The 20427-nt window shown below is 44.4% G+C and overlaps 2 protein-coding genes and 1 non-coding gene across 4 annotated transcripts; all 3 read right to left on the reverse strand.

Annotated features, from left to right (window-relative positions):
• Positions 1 to 75: 75 nt before the first annotated feature.
• On the reverse strand, positions 76 to 11811 carry acot11a (acyl-CoA thioesterase 11a). 2 transcript variants are annotated; one of them, XM_070919352.1, is made up of 18 exons: positions 11696 to 11811; positions 11139 to 11218; positions 9802 to 9999; positions 9605 to 9674; positions 9432 to 9492; positions 7980 to 8084; positions 7606 to 7741; positions 7042 to 7133; positions 6856 to 6917; positions 6630 to 6749; positions 6392 to 6530; positions 4232 to 4287; positions 3897 to 3963; positions 3249 to 3332; positions 3029 to 3162; positions 1545 to 1718; positions 1344 to 1470; positions 76 to 1255 (listed from the first exon to the last, which is right to left on the reverse strand). In XM_070919352.1, exons 3-18 carry the CDS (start codon positions 9989 to 9991, stop codon positions 1031 to 1033), a joined length of 1842 nt encoding a protein of 613 aa, XP_070775453.1. In that variant the 5' UTR covers positions 9992 to 9999; positions 11139 to 11218; positions 11696 to 11811; the 3' UTR covers positions 76 to 1030. The 2 variants fall into 2 exon arrangements, with proteins under 2 accessions (XP_070775453.1, XP_070775454.1); XM_070919353.1 differs by lacking the exon at positions 11139 to 11218.
• Positions 11812 to 12238: 427 nt separating this feature from the next.
• Positions 12239 to 17856, reverse strand: mrpl37 (mitochondrial ribosomal protein L37). The gene is made up of 8 exons (XM_070919365.1): positions 17385 to 17856; positions 16052 to 16235; positions 15672 to 15787; positions 14436 to 14624; positions 14176 to 14330; positions 13948 to 14079; positions 12654 to 12728; positions 12239 to 12500 (listed from the first exon to the last, which is right to left on the reverse strand). The coding sequence occupies exons 1-8, from the start codon at positions 17767 to 17769 to the stop codon at positions 12423 to 12425; spliced, it is 1314 nt and encodes a 437-aa protein (XP_070775466.1). The 5' UTR covers positions 17770 to 17856; the 3' UTR covers positions 12239 to 12422.
• Positions 16666 to 16736, reverse strand: trnag-gcc (transfer RNA glycine (anticodon GCC)). Its single transcript has one exon. It is a non-coding gene; the product is annotated as a tRNA-Gly (tRNA).
• Positions 17857 to 20427: the final 2571 nt, after the last annotated feature.

The following is a 20427-nucleotide window of genomic DNA, read 5'->3' on the forward strand; positions in this document are numbered from 1 at the left end:
TGCCTTGCTAAATATGTATATTTTGTTATGTAGTTTACTGTTGAATTCTGATTGGAAGGACACAGAGCAAACATATTCTGTTAAAAAACAAACATTTTATTCAGAGTCCTATGAAAGCACGAAACAAAAATGTTTTCATCAAAAGACAGATGTCACCTTGTACTACTTGCGGTCGGCAAATGGAGACAATCGGCAAACCCGGAAGTTAGCGTTGCCCTGGTTCCCTCGACCTAAAGCCAATGGGATTGTTCCGCGGGATTTTGGATTATTGCAGAAAATAAGCTCTGTGGCAAAACAAAAAGTTTATGATACTTACATGTTTTGTTCAGCGAGATAATCTTCACTGATGAACACCACTTTTAGGATTTTTGAAGCGTAAATGGAATCGCCAGAAGTAAAAAGCTATAAAGGAACTACGCCACGGTCGCATTACTTCAACGTCACCACCGCTGAGCTTAACTTGACGCATTTTATGTCGTAGAACAAAACATGTAAATCTCTTAAGCTTGTGTTAACCATAGACCTTATTACAGGCATCTAACCAAAATACCCATTCAGAAAACCCACTGACTTCCAGACGAGGGAACAGGAAGTGTAAAAATGCTGACTCATTTCCAGGTTTTAGGACTCAGTCCTGCATTCTCTCACCGCTTAATGCTACGGTTAGCGTTAATCAAAATGAACCCACGCTAGATTTTAGCTATCAAATGGACATTTACCATAGATTTACGAACAGAATAATGAATATTGAAAGAGCCTTTATTATTCTGGTTGGATATTAGAGAGAGCATTAAGTGTCTAAGGCAGTTTTTTTCTTTACTCACTTGTTTATTCGATTTTCTATCTTGATAACTTTGTTAAAAATTGAAAAAAAAGTTTAAAAAAAACCCCCAACATTTTAATGCAAATATCGTCTTTTGTTCACTGTAAACTATTCACAAGTGTTAATCGTACCGTGTTGTATGAGCTGCAGCTTGACCTCGCCCTACACTCGGTGATGTAAACTGGCCTGGAAAGCACCACTGACTGTCTACAGCTGAGTGCTGCGGAGGGCCACCGACAGACTGTCAGCTTCATCGTCCGCATTCGCGGCCTGGCGTTGGCCGGTTCGCTCCTCTGTGGCGGACTGCAGCCTGTTCCTGGTCAGGTATTGGCTGCAGGAGCAGAAGGTGTGGTAGAAAGAGGAGGAGAGGCCGGCGATGTCTGTGGAGATGTACGGAAGAACCTCCGGAGACGCCTGGTTATAGTAACTGATCTGGAAAAAGGTCCAAATAATAAAAGTTTGTTACGATTACGTGTAAACATACACTTGTTTAATCAGCTAAACTCACGATTTGTCTCACCAACGACATGTTGTTTTTGGTCTCCAGTATGGTAAATCCAGCGCACAGGACCTCTCCTCTGTTATATCCTTCGGTGGGAGGGTGAGTGGGTAGGGACACCGAACGCAGAGCGATGACGTACGGATCTCTGAGAAAAAAAAAACACAAGTTAAACCTACAGGATGGAGGTGGACCTAAATAGAGACCAGCCATTCTACTGACCCACTGCCACACGGCCTCCTCCTGGAGGCCAACAAGATGAAGTCCTGGAGAATCCCTTCTCCCTGACGGGTGGAAGTCGGGCAGCCTACTCCACCGTGACTCCGCTCCACCGATGGGGTCACCACGCGGTACAGGAAGTCATCATCGTCCACCCGGTGAATCAGCTCACATTTCCTGATTCAGGAGAGGACACAGAGACTGTGTTGTTAAATGGATGGTTGCATGTTTTAGTTGCACAGGTGTGCGCGTGTTCTCTTTTCTTGCCGAGAGTCAGATGAGAAGATTGATGCCATTGTCTGGACGGTGCAGCCGGTTATCGTAGCTTAGCATAAAGGCTGGAAACAGCTGGCCTGGCGCTATCCAAAGGTAACGAAATCCACCTCCTGGCACCTTTAAAGCTCACTATGTTACATGTCGTTTGTTTAATCCGTACCAAAACCGAAGTGTAAAAACTACAACATTATGTTTTTTACAGGGGGGTTAATCCCAGACTATTTACTGGCCTCAACACAGACACCAAATATGTATAAATGGCTTTTCACTCTGCTTTTATCGCCTGGAACTTTAAAGATTTTGTACTGACACATCTTATTGGACACTCATAAAGTGTGACCCGTGTTTCTATTTGGCTGCCTGCCCAGAAATCATAGTCCAGATTAAATTAAACAAATAAGGGCTTAGTTCGTTTTTGGGCTCAGTAAATTATGAACTTCGTGTTTGTGTGCAATATTCATCCCTTCTGCACTGATTATGAACTTAAACCAAACTCCACTATCTGGAGTTTTTGTGAGATGGAACATGTTGAAGTTGCAGGACAACAAAAACCCTCTCTGGGAGACCTAAAGTTCCTCTTCTCTGGTGCTGTGGAACACCCAACTGGTCTGGAAACTGCTCTGCTCAGAACAGTGGAGCCCTTTCCAGACAGATCGACACTCTGCAGAGCTCCTACACCAGAAGAAGCAGAACCAGAGCTCCTTATGAAAGACTCTCACCACCCCAGCAATGGAGCCACAACACAGAGACTCAGAAAGGTCTGGATGGTGAACTCTGATCTCTGCATAGCCTATATTGTGTAGTATTATATAGTATATTGTAGGAGTGAGAAATGTAGTCATGATTAAAATGTCAAGTATCAGAGACGTAGAATTGGAGAATGTGTAATAAAGGCCTCCCAGACGGCACATGCCCCATGAGGTGTTATATTTGTCAACCTTCCAAAGAAAAAAATCTAAAATGATGATGTTTAATTCGCTAAAATGTCCATTCTGTATTATCTTGACCTAGCCAATTTAGGGGGAAAATGTGTCCAGGTGGAACAGTCAAAAAGAGACCTCTCAGCTTCAGCTAAAAAAAAGAGAAAGATGGTTTGAAATCACACAGTGAAAACACAGCTGGGCTTGAATTGATTTTTTACTAAGAGAGAGAGAGAGAGTGTGTGTGTGTGTGTGTGTGTGTGTGTGTGTGTGTGTGTGAGAGAGCATTACTGATAATGCGTGTCCCAGCTCGGCCTGTTGCTCAGTTCAGCCAGCAGACAAGAGGCTCTGTGAGCAGGAACGTCCACCTCTGATTCCACCCTGAAACTCAACATGGACTTCTGCTCTAGGGTGTAAAGACGAACCTGGGAACAAAGAATCGCATGAAACATCCAGCTCCTTGCACGGAGAAGGAGGAGGAGGAGGGGGTGGGGGGTAGAACAGCAGATACCTTGTCTTTCTCAGAGGTGAGGCGCCAGTTGTTTTTAGCAGCCAACATCCTCAGAGCTGAAACATTGTTAAAGCTCAGATACACCTGGAAACACACAAACACGTACATATTAGCAGGAGCAAACAAACACCTACGCATGCAAATGAATACTGCTCTCTCAAATATTCCAATGACCTTTGACCGTGGCAGCACTGTTTATGGTGACTAGACCGAGTAACTTGTTTAATACGGAGCTACAAGTCACCAGTAGTGATTTCCATGACCAGCGAAAGGCAGCTGGTCATGCCCAGATACCTTGCAGATCTTGTCGGAGAAAGTGAGGTGAAGCTAAGCTGGATACTACTGTGCTAAAACAGAAGGACTGGCCGGGATCACCAGGAGTTCGGTCTAAGAGAGGCTGAGGTGAAGATGGTGTTCCATCATCCATTTTTTTAGATATCACTGAGGAAGACTGAGATCCACGCTGAGATTGGGGTCATCAGACGGGAGGGACAGATAGAGCTGGGTATCATCAGCATACTGGTTTTTGGCCCATACAAGCTAATGCAAGGAAATGGAGTATTTTTGCCTGTGAGGATGGGATGATCTTTTAATCACATCATGTGTAATTGTTGCTAGTCCAGTGTGATTCCTGAACTTTTTCCTCACCTGGTTTCTGGGGTCCCAGGGCACAGACAGAGGGACCTCGCCCTGCTTCCGGGAAATTATGTACTTTCTGAAACAACAAAAAATATACTGTCAAGTGAACAATACAACACAATTATATTAAAACTGTGGGGTTACATGTACCTATTAATGTCAAATAAACTCCTTGGTCTGATAAATGATAAATCTTTACCCTCCACAGATAGATAAATCTGTCTAAATCTACTGAAACTGTCTACCATGGACTCAAAGTTTGATGCATCAGTTCTGGCACACGGAAGCGGATCTAAAAGCTAGGAAAGTATGTGCTCTTCACGGAAACAGACAGATAGGTTTACCTGTCCAATCTGATCTTCTTCCTGGCTATGGCCTCTTGAAACCGCCTCTCCCCTTCCTGTAAATCGAAGACACAGAGATACTTTTAACACATCAAATCCAAGTTGTATCCATCAAAATATTTCAATTAAAAAGGTGCTACATGTAGCATTTTTGGACATTGCTATGTTATGATCAAATGAAAGAGGTATCAGCAGAGGCCGCGATATCCGGACTTTTAGTCCCTACTATGGGTCAAGCTCCCAAAACATTCCACTGGTCTTTCAGACTTAACCCTTTCTGTTGTAAATCTTAAGTCTCAGTGGATGGTCCTCCTCGGACAAAGGCTTTCTCCTTGGTTTTGCTACACCGGCAAAATGCTGTTTTTAGTGGCCTTCTACTTTTAATGACCTTCTGTGCATCAGACAGCATGCGTTTGGTACCATAAAGCAATCCAAGAGATTTTCCACCGAATGCAACCTGAAGCCAGATGCATAAAGCTCACGACTAAAACTGTGTGTGTACTCGCAAAGACAGAAATATGCATATGTGTCCTTCTCGGATTCAGATTTATAAAGCTTTTTGGTCTGTGGTTAACACAAGCTTAAGAGATTTCAACGTTTTTTTCTATGACATAAAATACGTCAGTAGATACACTCGGGAATTTTGAAGCTTTTACATGTCTTAAAAAAGGCAGTTACTAACAAGCGGCTAAATGAGACTACAGAGGTTGTCGCGGACATTAAACACGGAAAGTCATCGACTCACTAGTCCGCCTTTACAGCCCTGTTGAATTTATACTCTATATCTATCTGTCTATATATCTATATCTATCTATATTCTCTTAAAAGTGAAGCTCAGCGGTGGTGACGTCAAAGTCATGTGGCCGTGCTGTAGCTCGTTTGTAGCCTTACGTTAGCTTTTTACGATTCCATTTACGCTTCAAAAATCCTAAAAGTGGTGTTCATTAGTGAAGATTATCTGAACAAAACGCGTAAGCATCATAAACGTTTGTTTGCCACAGAGCTTATTTTCTGCAATAATCCAAAATTGCGTAGAAAAATCCCATTGGCTTTTAGTCGAGTGAATCAGGGCGAGGCTAACTTCCGGGTTCAGCCTACAAAAACACTAATTCCTCACATCTACCTGTGAACCATCATCGCGGTGATATCTCAATCATCATTACAAAACGTGTTAAAGGACGATCAATGATTGATATATATATATGATATGATCTATAGGGCCCAAACTGAAACAAAATGTTTCACAATTCAGGATCAAATGAAAAGATCATTAACAGAGAAATAAAAACATGGATCACTCGTGATCTCTACACACTGGTCTAAAGTTAGCGTGAGGAAGTACCAGTTCATGTGAGAAATGGCGTAAGCATGGCCGTTGTGCGTATGCATCACAGCATACATGTATAGTAGCCAGTGAAGGCTGTTGCCTGGGTTGGTTGTGTTTTGTTTATAGTACTCTTATCTCATACATAGCACCTTTCACCCTGCAGCTGAACTCATCTGATACATGCAGGAGTAGGACACTGTGATAAGAGCTCTGATCTTTGCTCAGCCAGGCCTTCACAGTTCACACCTCTCCAATCCCAGCCCTGGAAAAACTTGGGTTCGAGGTTACACGGGGACAACTTACATACGAGTTTACATGACTGCAGTGTATAACTGCAACAGTTTCTGAGTGTTGCACAAGACTGACCCACCTCCTCCCACGGTTTTAAAGTTTTTCACCAACTTCATACTGTCCAGCAGCACTTTTGTTCTGGAGAGTATAGCCAAAAGCGCCCCCGCCTGAAGAATGCACACTGCAACCTAGCTAATATGGGGTTAAAATTCTAGTCCAGCAAGTACGACACAAGATCTTTAAAATAAAAAAATGGCTATACCTATACCTGGCTATACTAATAATTCGATTACACTTTAGTTACAAGTTATTGCTTATTTTGTCAAGAGAAAAATTATTTATCTCAGCGCTTCAAAGCATGACGCATTAAGTCTGCCGTTAAGCTAGCTAGAGCTCTCTGTCCACATATGGTTAAATGTAAATTGAACTATGCGTTTGTGATTTAAAAGGTACTGACTTTATTAACAACCTGACGACTTTAATTCCAAACCATGCACTGTCCGTAGTATAAACTCTTACAGGAAAATAACAGGCTAACTCACCAGGGGCTCGGGTCGTATCCTCGGTAACGTGCATGGCTTCCCGTGGTCGTCAAGCACCTCAAAGGTCATGAAGGCAGAGTTTATGTGGCGGTTAGGCCCGTCCTCCTGGTAGGCCTCTGCACGCACCCCCACCTCCATGCTGCAGGACATGCATCAAATCCATTTTTACCTTCTTAATACTGTTTTCATGGAAGTTATCTTCTGTATCTTTTACGGCTGACTCTGGACATGCTGACACCTGTTTTCGAAGGCGTTGTTGACTATAGCCCTCAGCAGCAGTCTGTCACCGATCTGAGAGGGACCCCTGAAGGTGAACATGTCGATGGTCCGCAGAGTCGGGTGAGCCTGACACAGGCGACTGCACAGAGAAAGAGTTATGCAATCATTAAAACAATGGAAGAGACTGACACCGGGTCTCCCCGTCACAGATCTTTTCAAACGTGTATTGAGTGATTGTGCAGTACCTGGCAGCAATCGTAGCCACATTCACCATCCAGGCCATGATCTGTCCTCCGAATGTATTCACCTGGCATTTAGACAAAACAGAGACGATGAAACGCTCAGCTTATACCAATATTATGCAAAGATTCGAAGTATAATAGTACAAATATATATAAACAGACAGAAAGATACACAAATAAATAAATAACCTGATGGTTAGCATGTGGGGGTAGAACCAGTTCAACACTCTCCACCTTGGTCCTCTCTGCTGCCACTGCATTTCCTAATGCTGAGATGTCAGCTGACACACACACACACACACAAAATGTAATGCTTTACAGGATAACGGTTGGTGTTACACTTTCAACAATCTCATGAAGTCCCAAACCAATACTTTCTCACTTCCCTACTCTTGTCTGTGGCACTCCTTCTAAAAGGTGTTAAATCTTTAAAATCCGCTCCCAAATACACCGTTTCGTTAACAATCGGCCGACATTATGCGCTACTTAACGCTACTCAAACGGGAGGAAATGGCGCGTTTGTTGGGAACTATTTTCAGCGGCGGATGAATCCACATTCGGTGCTCTAGTGAGTATTTGGGGCAGCAGGGGCGGTGTATACAGTGTGCGTGTTCATGGTAATGAAGGAACACGTCACCCAGTGGAAATGTGTGGCTCACTGATGTGTTTTGAATGGTTTAAGTTTAGCCTGCATGGAATTTGTATCTGCTGTATCAAATTGAATGTAGTTGTTGCAGCGAGCATCGCACCTACCCTGCTGGATAGACCCGTGGGAGAGCAGATCCTTTATGATGTCATCGTGCACCATCCTGACCCTCCGCCTCTCGGCCGCCACGCTGTATTCAACCTGCTCTTTCTGAGTGTGAGGCACAATGGGCTTCAAGATCACCTGTCGGGTAACGTCAGTAAATATGTCTTACTGTGAGAAAACTTTAAACATTAGACACACAAATGCAGACCGTTTAAGGCGACAACTGACATTTGAATCTGTTTTAACATTCACGTTCTGCTTTTCAATAAAGATTCCAGCGGAGATGTGCACATCACCGACCAAATCACGCATTCTTGAAGGCCGAAAGAGGCTCATAATCAAAATCATGTGGTGCACCATGCAACACACCCCTTACCTTTTTTCCTGTGTTTGTGCGCTGGGTAACAAAGGTGGCGTAGGCGTGGCAAACCCTCCAGTGACGGTCAGAGAACAGGTCCTCACAGCTCACCTGTACGCCCACCTGAAACGGAGCACGTTAGGGATAATTTATGGACAAGCTAAGGTGTTGATTATTGAGGTAATGCGCTCTTTAAATGTAGTCTGTGTGTCAGAACCTAAGCATTACTTTCCTAAAGCAACCTATTGAAGACACCTAGGCCCAGCAGTGACCTTGCTAGCTAGCAGCATTAACATAGACTTTCCAGTTACAGATTTTAATTACAACATATAGAGCGTACCACACACAGAGTCAACTAGAGACCATCTTACGTAGGGATCACATGCCCTGCTGATGTTATGACCCATGAGTACTCAGCAGTCATTACTACATTATTACCAGACGCAACAGCGCGTACGGTTTTCACCTTGTGAGTCTGTGTGTGTGCCATCGTGGCAAACTGTGGTCCAGGAGACGCCTACTGTAGCTGGACTTCCACAGAGGAGGATTTCAGCACTTTGCTGGGTGTTTGTATGTCTGTCTGTCTGTGGACAGATTCTGTCAAGATGCAGTCCGAAACTTTACAGGTGTGTAGCTGAGATCAAAATGAAGGCCGAGTTCGAAAACGGCTGTGGTTCGAGCAAGGGCGCTGGAAGTAGGGAAGGGGCCATTAGCCCCCCACTTTACACCCCTGGCCCACATTCTTTTTAAGTCGCGGATCACTGCATCCCAGTATGTTAGTATGTAGGTGTGGTCCATCCACGAGTACTGAGTACTTGTGTAATACTGTAATAATGACTAGTGAGTGCTGATGTAATAATGTAGCAATGACTACTTATGACTCATGTAATACTGTAGTAATGACTACTGAGTACTCATGTAATAATGTAGTAATGACTACTGAGTCCTCATGTAATACTGTAATAATGACTACTGAGTACTCATGTAATAATGTGGCAATGACTACTGAGTCCTCATGGGTCGGAACGTCAACATGTTGACTGGCGCCGCGGCTGCTGTGATGCCATCACAAGACGGCCTCTAGTTACAGGAGTACTCAGTACTTTTAATGGGACGAATTCTGGAGGAAGTGTTGAGTGTTCATTCGTGGCGTCTTGAAGAGGTTGAGGGAAAAATCTTGCTTTACTGACAGAATTAGTTCTGCGGATATGGACATACTGAATGTATCAAGACAACAGGTAAACAGTCTCTCTGCCACTAAGGAATTCATGTGTGAGTGTGAATACATGTTTTGTCGTAATTTTGGTGAACTGACGCTTTACGTCATTTTAAATCCAATGGACTTTTTATTGACTTGAATTATTTGAGCTCAAGTTGTGTTGTACGTGTATTACATGCAAAACAATGGGCACAATGGTATGAATGTAAAGTCTCAGTTTGAATGTAAAACACAATGTGAACTTATCTGACCTCCATGCTGGTGTTAAAGGCTCTGTTGACCTTTGCCTTGATGTTCACCACCTGACCCACGCTGAGCACAGAGACATAAAGGAAGAATGAGCACATACTGTACATGTACATGCACACACACACACACACACACACACACACACACACACACACGCCTCTGTGCACACGCTCACCTGATGGTGTGCTCAAAGTGGATGTCGTCCATTGAGGCAGTGACACAGGGACTCCCAGCGTGCCTCTCAGCTGCCCATGTGAAACAGACACATCATGAGCGGTCTGGCTAGTCAGTGGTTACAACACACTCTGGACACACACCACATGACTAATACTCACTTAATCGTGTATACACACACACACACACACACCTCACCAGATAGGCAGGCGGAGGAGTCTATCCACTTGAGCAGCTGTCCCACGCTCAGCTCCTGTCGATGGTTGGTGTGACAGGGCATCACTATCTGACTCATTTTCACCTCTGTCGGGTTAACACTCCCTTCTTCTTCTTCGTCTTCTTCCTCCTCCTCCTCCTCTTTCTCCAGAGCAGCTGTCACTGACATCATCTTCAACGCTGAGGGGAGAAGAGGACTTTCTTAGGGTTGAGATGGATTCCAGTTTTAGGTCAGCTGTAATGGTCACAATCTCACACTGTATCTATAACCAGCGAACTTGGCAATGAACACCCTCACTCTTTCCAATTTCACCGAATGCTTGAGCCCATCTGAAGGATTTGCCATCATTTCTCGGGCTGTAACAGCATGGACAGATTAAGGCTGCATTCAAGACCAAATCGGGTATGGTATGCTGAAAAATAAAATGCAGCACCGAAAAAAGTTTAGGACTTCACAAAAAACCCATCCAAGGCAATGCAAAGCAGCTTAAAGCATGGCTATTCAGCTGCCAAACATATTCCAATTAGAAGGCCAATTCAATCTAAACACTAATCTATGTGATCTGAGCCTCAGAAGGCGACGCCCTCAAATCCATGACACATCAGGTCACAATAAATTGGTGGCGACACATTTTGCTGCAACAGCTTCCTGTTCGGTGACTCATTTTGACGCTCTTCTCCTCAGTGTTTTGTCACAGGCAGTTTTTGTTTTTGTTTTTTCAGAGCACTTCGGTGCCTTTGCGCCCCGTCAGCCTGCCTACTACTAGACTGGTGGCTCGAAGGTGACATTTGAATGCGGCATGGTGGACCCCAAACGCACCAGAAAAAAAACCCTCAATTAGCGTATCTCAGTAGCTTCTTCCATCACGCAGGCTACGCGTCAGCCACGCCGATTTTTTTTAACGTGTCTGCTTTTGCAGTAGTTAGTCTGAGAAATAAATAAAAGACTTTGTCAGTAAATATTACATGACATGACAGCGGCCACACAGGTCTGAGATGAAGGGGAAACATACAGTTGGAAAAAAAAAAACGTATGCACTCTGAAGAAACTCGACAACGAAACATTTGCGTACGAAATAACGTTAACTAACGTTAATAGCAGCGGTGTAAACAGACCTGCTAGTCGCGTAACGCTACTGCAATTAACAGCGAACTTCAAAGAGCCTTCCGCCGCTTAAGTTTCTGTGTAACGTTAGCTGCAAGCTAACGCTACTAGGTAACGTTACTTGACCAAACACGGAATAAAATGACAGTCTGTGTGTTTCAACTTTGCCATGTTAGCTTAGTTTAAAGTAGTAAAAATAAAGTTACTCACTAACCTGCGAGGGACCAGTGAGCATCAAGCTAGCCGTTTGTGACACGTAATTAAGGATGTCAGCAAAGGGAGTTCCGGCAGTACCTTTCAAAAGAAAAGCCTCATTAACTAGAACGCTACATTTTCAAGTGCTTAAAATGTTTGTTTGGCTATCACCTGACTGGTGTGAGTTTTTTCTACCAATACCTAACATTGCTACAGATAATAGAAGAGTAGAAAGAGATCGTAAAAAAAACTTTTTGGGAATTTATAACTGTGTACACATACTGGAAGTGGGAGTATATCACTCCAGGTGAGATTACACTACCAACAAATATACAAAGATAAACTCGCATAGCAATATTATAAAACAGTGCACAAGACGTGCACACAGAATTTACATGAGAAATAAGCTACTTCTTTAAGGGACATTTACTCATTGTTATAGTTATGAAGGCAAAGCGACTGACTTCCGGTATTTTTGGGTGCGTCTTTGGGCAACTTGACAGGTGAATATACGGGAAACTGCAGCTTGGACTAGAAAACTACAAGCATTACAAGCCGTGTAATGTTTTAATTTACCTTTTTTTTTTTTTGCAGCTTCCTTTGAGGGCTGTAGGTCTCTCTCTCTCTCTCTCTCTCAGTGTGTTTTCGGTCTTTCTTGCTGGCCGCTCCTGTCAAGAGGGCGAGGGGGTAGACTGGCTCCCACTGCCACACTGTCACTGAACACCTTTAGCAGAGGAGGACTTCCCATGTTTAACCAGCCCGACAGGGTGTGGCTGGTGTTGTGTTCACCTTGTGAGTCTGTCATGCTCAAGACTTAGCATGTTTTTTAACCTTATCCACACTACTCCATAAAGGGTTGGGTCTTGGAGACTACAAAAAATAAAAAATAAAAAAAATATCTGGGGGTGTGGAGTTAAGACAGAAGTGAGCTTACCAGACCTATTAGCCCGTTAGCCTCATATCTGCTGCAGACTAGCGGCTAGGTGAAATTAGCTCTTACTAGCATAACGCACCCGCATCTCGGACCAAGCTCATTGTCGGTCTCGTAGGATTTGACTTCAAAAAACACACTCAAGTACATATTCAGAAAGACAGGTTTTTTTTTGATTGTTTCTTTTTTATTGGGGGGGGGGGCTCTCACAGAAGGAAACAGATGTATTTTGCAGTTTCGGCCTGTGGAAACGATCCAGACAACAATGTGACGCAGGACACTGTTTGAGAGGAGTTTTCTGATAAGATATTGGTTTAGATCCCAGACACGCACACACACACACACACACACACACGCACACACGAGGTCGTCCTACACAGCTCCGTGCAGGTACAGGGCCAGGAACTTGCTGAATGTTTCACCCTTGTATCCTGCCAGACCAGCTGGTACCTACAGAGGGAGACACACACACAAAAAAAACATCTCAGAACTTTATCTTCCTTTTTAACACCGATGTAAATAAACGTAATGGTTCTGATGCGATAAGGAGGCTCGACTGTCTTGGCGTCACACTCGGCTTTAAATCATCCGACTGGCGATTACCTTCACTTGCTTCTTCTTGATGAGCGGCCGGACTTTTGCGAAATCGTAGAGCTCGACGTCGTCGTCCAGCCACACCTGCATTTGATAAAAAAAAAAAAGCCAGCAGACAAGTTAGCTGAACAACGCAAACCTATTCTGTGATGGTGAACAGTGACGGCGTGGATTTTCCGTTTCATTACTTGGTGGCGACTAGTTCTGAGGACGCTTCTCTGCACACTACTGCCACAACTTATCACTGCACTCTCTTGTGACGACATTTTCATTTCATGCTGGTTTTTAATGTCATTCTAATGCTCGCCTTTGCCCACGTAAAGCCGAGCAAACAAACTATGAGGCGCATTTCCAGTTTTTGCAACGTCTGTCTGAATTCTTTGCATTCATGTTGGTCCTTGCTTGAGGTCACTCAAAAGAAAAGTGACAGTCCGACGTTTCTTCCTGCCGAGAGCTACACGCTAAGATTGATGCCACTCTTCACGTCTGTATGCTAAATGTGGAGCCAGAGACGGGGAGGCGATTGACTTAGCTTAGCATATGCGGCGCTAAAAGGTTTTTTTTTCCTTCCCCGACTTGCTCTGGATGCTGGACTGCGTGAGACTTTGGAAATCTTGCAGGGGACAGCGAGATGAGAGCTAGGCGCCGTGGTCGCTCTTCACCAGCCGCAGAAGCGAAATGAGCGAGAGAGGGTCCGCCGATAGACGTGTCGATGAAACTCTCCAATCACCACTCACAATTAAAATGATGGCTAAGAGACATATTAGTCCTTTTTCAAAGTAAAAACGAAAAAAAGTCACCCCGAGAGGAACATTTTATGGAACTGGACTCTCCTGTATTGTGTACTTGTTTGTGCCTGACGTGATATGTACATTTGTTTTGTTGAAAAAGCTGGAAAAAAAAAAAAAAAAAAACACGTTATAATTCTTCAGCACTATTGGGAGGGGTCATGCTGCTGACTCTAGCTTTATATTTACCCGATATGGGAATGGTATTGATATTCTCATCTAAATCTCGGCAAGATGTTTTCAAATTGTCATTTTTTAGCATTTTTTTTCCCTCCAGAAGGTGCCTTGTGCTGCCTTGAAACAGTATTCCGCTAATGTTCCTTTGCAGCAGTTGTGACATTACACCAACCATGAGTTTCATGGTATTTACTGCAGGCCTTCTGTGCCGATATTTGGTCTACCCGGCAATAGTCCCCGCACAGCTGTGTATTCTGTCGTAGCGTAGCGTAGCAAATGCCCCTTCTTTTCCTCGCAAAAGCCTGCACATGCAGCGAGTAATGAAAAAGAAGAAGCACCTGGTTCTTGACGCCGTTGTCTCCCGAGAGATCTGTGGTGTTGAGCTGGAAGACCATGAACTGGAAAATCCTCCCGTTGGTCCCCACTGCCTGCACCGTTATGGGACGATCCAACACACGCTGGGGCTGCGGCTGACACACACACACACACACACACACACACAGTGTAAGGGTTATGTTCACCGATCTGCCGTCTGTAATGATACCCTGTTGAATGCATGTCCTTACCCCGTACAGTTTGTGTGCACGGGCCAAAGCGTTTCCAAAGGAGAACATCACCATCTTGGCTCTGAACTGTTCTGGGCGGAGCTTACAGTTTGCATCAGCTGCCTCCAGGAAGTAAAGCGTGTGGGCGTGAGGGTAAGGGTAGTCACCCCTGAAACCTGATTGGATAACAGAGACGTCATTTAAGTAATCAGGGCGGAGCGCGAGACAGAGTGACACTCCCAGACCTGTGACGTGAGAGGATTGGCCCGGTGTCTCCTCACCTGAGCAGTTCGCGTCCTCCCTGTACACGTGTACTTTCTGCAGGTCGATGGTGGGGGAGACGGGGTAGAAGGTTTCCAGGACGTGATCGGCCGTGTCGCCCACTTCCTGTTTCCCGGAGACCTCTGGGAGGGGATCCATGCAGTTCTGCAGTAAACCATTCTGACCTCTAACTTGGAACAGGTCCTCACCTGGTATATAAACATGGAACGTGTTCAATACTTTCAGATTTATTATTATTATTATTATTATTATTTCAGGCAGCATTAATCAGTTTTCAAGACAAACAATGATGGTCTGTCTCAGTAATATCTCAGTAACTAACCAGTAACCAGACATTCATGGTCCTCAGAGAGTGAATCCTAATGACTTTTCCTCTAGCGCCACCAGCAGGCCAATGTTTTCACTCATCCCGTGATATGTCGTCCACCTCGACTGAAACGCTTTAAATCTTGCTCTGTTTACTGGCTATCTAGCAGTCTTCTTCTTTGCCTTTTTTTTGGCACATTGCTGCCAACTGTGGCGGAAATGTGCATTGCGCCAGCCGCATCTCCGCCAGCATGCACGATACAAACAAAAACCACTTGTACAAGCATTGCTTCATAGCTCCTGTGGTGGTCAAAAACTCCACAAGGGACCTTTAAAGGGAACCTATTATGCTTTTCCTTATTTTCATATATATATATATATATATTACAATGTTTGATATTCATACTAAACGTTGCCAAAGTTGCCAAATAATGAGGTAAAGGTATGTATCCCTGGTATCCCTGTGAGCCAAAAGCTCAGACTGCTCTGAATGCTCCGTTTCAGTTTTTTCAACCGTTGGGTCTATCTGATGTCAGATAGGCACGGATGTCCTTATATGGTCATCTGCTCCAGGCACAGACCAGATGTTTATGTTTATGTCAACGTTGCTTAATAACGTTAGGTTTACAGTTTGCCTTTGGAAATTCTTCCAAAGACTTCCGGAACTTGGCCGGCCAATCAGAAGAAAGTGGGCTTTTTAGGGAGGGGGGGGGGCTTAAAGAGACAGGAGCTCAGACGGCTTGTTTCAGACAGAGGGGGAACTGAGGGGGCTGCATGAAGGGCCAGGAGAAGAGAAATCAGGACTTTTTTCAACTGTGAATCATGCAAAGCTGCTCTAGTGGAATCACACAATGAAAATATAGAGCTGGAAATGAATCATAATCCCCATTAAGTATTAGCAACAGGTAATCCAAGGGTGGTGTGTTAACCTCTATTCCATGTGGCTGCCAATGAGTACTTCTCAGCAAGAATCCTCCTTCCAATTGCTGGGTGACTGGACTGCAGTGTTGCACACAGATGCAGCAAGTTGAGGAGCAAAGTGTTGCTGGGGAAGGAACACACACACACAAACAGTGAAAGAGAGGAAAAGGATTTATTTCCCAAACATGGCGTGCAAAAGCACCCGTGCTGCTATCAGCTGCCGATTTTCAACCAAATATTTAGTGAGGCGGCGCAGCTGGATTTTTGAGGAACCCAGCTGCTGTCAAAACCCCTCTGATACATTTAGACCTCTGAATCTAACAAAGTCATCACAATGGCTCACTTACAAAGGGTAGTAAATACAAAGACCATGCACCTAAACACCTACCTGTATTTCTTTTTGCCTGGTCGTTCCTCCGTCGTGTCCCAGAAGCGGGCATGTTTGATGGCGTTCTGCACGCGTTCGTCCTGGTCTGGGATCTGATTTGCAGGATTCTCTGCCAGCGAGAGCAGCTGAGGCGGCAGGCCAGGGATCAGCTTGGTTTTGGTCACCCACAGAGCCTGACGAATACCTGAGAGAGAGAGAGATAGAGAGTGAGGGATGAAGATCCGAAGTGACTGAAAACTTCCCCCTCATATGCAGGCTGGGTGCACTGTAGCAAGCACTTTGTGACGAATCATACACATTAACAAAAAGTTTTCTGTTACTGAACATCCATTAACAGGTCTACATACATCATCTGCCAATGTTAGTGCAAGATGAGCAGTTTAGGCTAGTTCTACAGTATGACATGTGAAAATGACATTATCACCAGGTAACAGCATGATAAACAGCATTTCTGAGAGCATGACTAAACATACCATCTGTCAATCCCACTATGTACTTTATATTCATATTAGTATTTAACCTTGAGCAGCTCAAACATGCACAAGGAAGAAAGTAAGATAAGATTAGATACATGAATCCTTTATTAACCCCTCAGGAGGGAAACAAAATAACGTTGCATTGGCCGGGAATCGAACCCGGGCCTCCCGCGTGGCAGGCGAGAATTCTACCACTGAACCACCAATGCATTTGCAAAGCTCTCTAGCTTAGCCGGTCACATACGGCAACAAAAAGGACGATGACATGGACACATTATTTAATGAGCACGTTCGATCAAAGGGCAATTTCAATAGCTTGTCATTCTTTCTTGCAATAGAGCGCTGCAAGAATGAGTCCTAAAACCCGAAAGTGAGTTAACATTTTTCATAATTCCGGTTCCCTCGTCTGGAAGTCAACGGGGTTTTGTTGAATGGGTTCTACGACATGAAATACGTCTGTAAATACTCCCTCGTGAATTTTGTCATCCCTGCAGCACTCCATAGTGAATGTGGGTGAAACAGACACATTGATGTTCGGGGTTTTTTTGTTTTTTTTTAGTGTGTTGTCGGGCATATGATTCTGTGTTCTGCTATAATGTGGACATGTTTGGCAATGTCCGGTTGTTATAAGCAGTTTTATTTAACTATGACAACACACTTTTTTTCCAAACTTAATTTAAAATTCGCACAGTTTATTGAATGCTTGATCATCACACCTCAAGAAACATGACTCAGTGCCTTTTAAGAGTTAGTGGGATAGTCTGATAAATTCGGCATATCAGTAATCCCCCAAGCAGCATTTTAATTACTTCAAATCTGGTTGTAAAAAGTCTATATGGAATGAAACCTGTTAATACCTTCCAGTGCGCTGGTCCTCTGGTTGTACACATAGCACGGTCTCTCTTTGAACAGCGGCATCTCGTGAGCCGTGGGAGACCTGTAATATCTCGGGTCCTTGTAGTCCCTCTCCCACCGTGGGTTAACGGGCTTAGCCAGCCCCGGAACATAGTGCATCCTTTCCCCAAAGGTGACCGCCTCCAGCCCGGGGATCGCCACTCTCTCCCTGGGTTCGCGCGCCGGGGGGACCTTGGCTGTCAGACAGCGGCCGACACCGAAGTGTCTCCGGGCGTGCAGGCGGCCGTCTCCTCCATGTGCGGACAACCGTCTCAAATCCTTCGAGAACACGGTTTGAGAAAACAACGGAACCGCCGCCTTTAAACGCTGAGCCGTTTCTGGACGCATGTTACCCTCCTGGTGTACTTCAAACCGAGTTTTCAACGCTAAAGCTGTTATTCTGACCTGAGTCAGTAAGTGCCGCTGCAGTGCGCCGCCATGTTGGATCCTCTTCATCCACCAGCGTATCGGGAGCATTACCGCCACCTCCTGCTTCGGAGTGTGGACCAGAGACGAGCTCCTGTAATACTATTGTTTCCGATGTTTATACGTGTTTGGTATATCTAATATCCTTGTCTATATTTGGAAACTAGACTGTAATTAACATGGTTTATGGATGGGTTGTATATAAAATAAAGAAGTGATCTAACTAGCTAAATTTCAAGCTAGCACTTAGATTCACATTCGACTCTATTGCCCCTCTAATAAAGAAGATAATAAAACAACGAAAGTCAGCTCCATGGTATGATACCCCCTCCAAACCCGCCAATTAAAGCAAACGTCGCAGAAACTTGAAAGGAAAGGAAATGGCGCCCCCACCAAACTGGAAGAATCCCGTTTAGTTCCGTTTTTTTTAATCTAAACTTTATTCAAATATAAATGTATAACACTAAATTAAATGTCTATTTTATATTGCAGGACTGTTGTGTTCGTAGCGGAGCTGAACCCGGAAGTGACGCCATGCTTTAAATAAATGCTTCTTTTTTTTTTGTTCTATTAGGTGACTTTATTTTGCTACGAAATATGTTTTGTGTATCCTGTGAATAATTAATGTAAGTAATCCTAAATAACTACCAAGTGTAATTTGTGTTTAATTTTTAGAATGTAAACTCCTCAGGGCCATTTACATTTAAGGTAAAAAAAAAATGTTTTTTTATTCAACAACAAACATACAAAATCCTCCCGTTCCAATTGTGTGTGTGTGTGTGTGTGTGTGTGTGTGTGTGTGTCTGTCTGTTTTTAACAAGTCAAGTTCAGTTTTTGTGGCCAACATATTTTACGGCAAAAAGAAACGTAAGCCACTCACACTTCAGGAGTTAAACGATACAGTGAACATAAACATTTGTCAAGGGAAGCAAGAACATCAACACTGTCATCGGCGCTCCAGAAGAGATGAATCCCGGAGCTGCTTTGCTGGCGTGAAACACCTGGTTAGAGGGTGAGGAATGCCGAAATGACAACACAGACTTAAGTTCCCAGAAGCGTTGCTGTGGAGCGAGATCTGGATCCTTCTCTCCTCTCCTCATCTCATCTCATCTCATCCTCCCTTGCATTTTACGGCCATGGAGGCCAAACTGAAGAGGAGGAGGAGGAGGATGGCGGTCTTTCCCAGCAGAATCCAGCACCACAGCTGACCCTGCAGGCCTACGTGGACACACACGGACCCAGACCGGGGCTTTTAGTTGCACAGAAATCTCTCGGAAGCGCAAAGCGGCAGCAACACGCACAGAGATGAGAAGAGGCCACAGTTAGAGGGAGTAAAAGGACTTTACTTCATGTCTTATAGTACTGTAAAGACTACGGAGACTCTCAGCTGTGGATAGCGTCCCAAAAAGTGATATCTGGGACACCTACCAGACACAGAGCAGGGTTTGTTTGTTTTTTAAGGACAAACATGACTGTACATTTCTTGATTTAGTGAAATTTAGTTAATGTTTGTGATCAAAGAAGCGAAGGAAATCGCCAAACGGGGTCATAATCCCAGAATCCTCTTTAAAACCGTGAACTTCCCCGCTTAGCCAGACTGGCATTTTCCCCTCCACATTTGAAACCAGCCACTGTTCACTGTTCACTGGGTACCTAGCACTGGTCCAAGCATAGGATAGGACTCCAGACCCCGATAAACGGATGCATCAATGTTTGCCCGTGCTTGAGATATGGAAAAGAACATTAGATTGACTGCAGATATAATATTTTGCCATAGCTTACAGTTCAGAGAATCACTACCCCTCTCACCTGCAGCGCTGCTGTGCTGTAGGGTGCTGTCACACCGCGGGGTGCCGGGTGTGGTCAGGGTGGGTGTTGTCAGGTCATCTGTAGAGGGGGGGGGGTGGGTTTAATCATCAATGATAGATTCTTATTTACAGCAGCAGGATCTAGTTGGCTGATTCAGAATTGCTTTGACGCTGCTGTTGGCCTGGCTAACAGGAGCCAAATGGCTAACAGGAGCCAAATGGCTAAAAAAATAAATTTAAAAAAATCACTATTTACAACAAAATGGCCGTTCAAAAGGACTGTTCTGTTACCGTTCATCGGCGCCTTACCTTCTATCTGAATCAAGACTGGGGTGCTGATTGTATCGGGCGGCTGGGTCATGCAGGAGTAATAACCCGTGTCCGCCTTTGTAGCAGAGCTGACACCCAGGACCAGGGTCACACTGGGGAGGGAGGAGGTAACGTTGACAAGAGACACTCGGTCCTAGGAGGTGAAAACAGTTATTACTGTGGCGGTACAGTTTGGCACTGAAAAACAGTGTTTTAAAGCCCCCTCTCTTGATTGAGGGGGTTGTACCTTTTAACCACACAAACGGTGATGTCACGGTGCACTGACACGCTCAGGAGTACACCTCGGCATCAGCGCAGCAAGTTGGGAAGTGAAACCACTTTTAGGTCAGGAAAAAAAAAAAAGATTTCCTGTCTGCTGTTAAGTTGCTCTTTTAGAGTCGGCTGATATTGATCAAAAGGTGAAAAAAAGGCATGAAAATACACAGACATTTCCTTGAATTGT

The sequence above is a fragment of the Enoplosus armatus genome, chromosome 14 (assembly GCF_043641665.1).
Source record: "Enoplosus armatus isolate fEnoArm2 chromosome 14, fEnoArm2.hap1, whole genome shotgun sequence".
Lineage (NCBI taxonomy): Eukaryota > Metazoa > Chordata > Actinopteri > Centrarchiformes > Enoplosidae > Enoplosus > Enoplosus armatus.

Excerpts from the sequence above, each read along its gene's own strand:
- acot11a (XM_070919353.1), bottom strand. The coding sequence starts at position 9,991 with ATGATGTCAGTGACAGCTGCTCTGGAGAAAGAGGAGGAGGAGGAGGAA. Across the intron at positions 3,964-4,231 it reads AAGAAGATCAGATTGGACAG|AAAGTACATAATTTCCCGGA; the intron begins GTAAACCTATCT and ends TTGTTGTTTCAG. Across the intron at positions 3,163-3,248 it reads TCACCTCTGAGAAAGACAAG|GTTCGTCTTTACACCCTAGA; the intron begins GTATCTGCTGTT and ends CTTTGTTCCCAG.
- mrpl37 (XM_070919365.1), bottom strand. The coding sequence starts at position 17,769 with ATGCGTCCAGAAACGGCTCAGCGTTTAAAGGCGGCGGTTCCGTTGTTT. Across the intron at positions 16,236-17,384 it reads GAGGACCAGCGCACTGGAAG|GTATTCGTCAGGCTCTGTGG; the intron begins GTATTAACAGGT and ends TCTCTCTCTCAG. Across the intron at positions 14,625-15,671 it reads GGCAGCCACATGGAATAGAG|GTGAGGACCTGTTCCAAGTT; the intron begins GTTAACACACCA and ends TTTATATACCAG.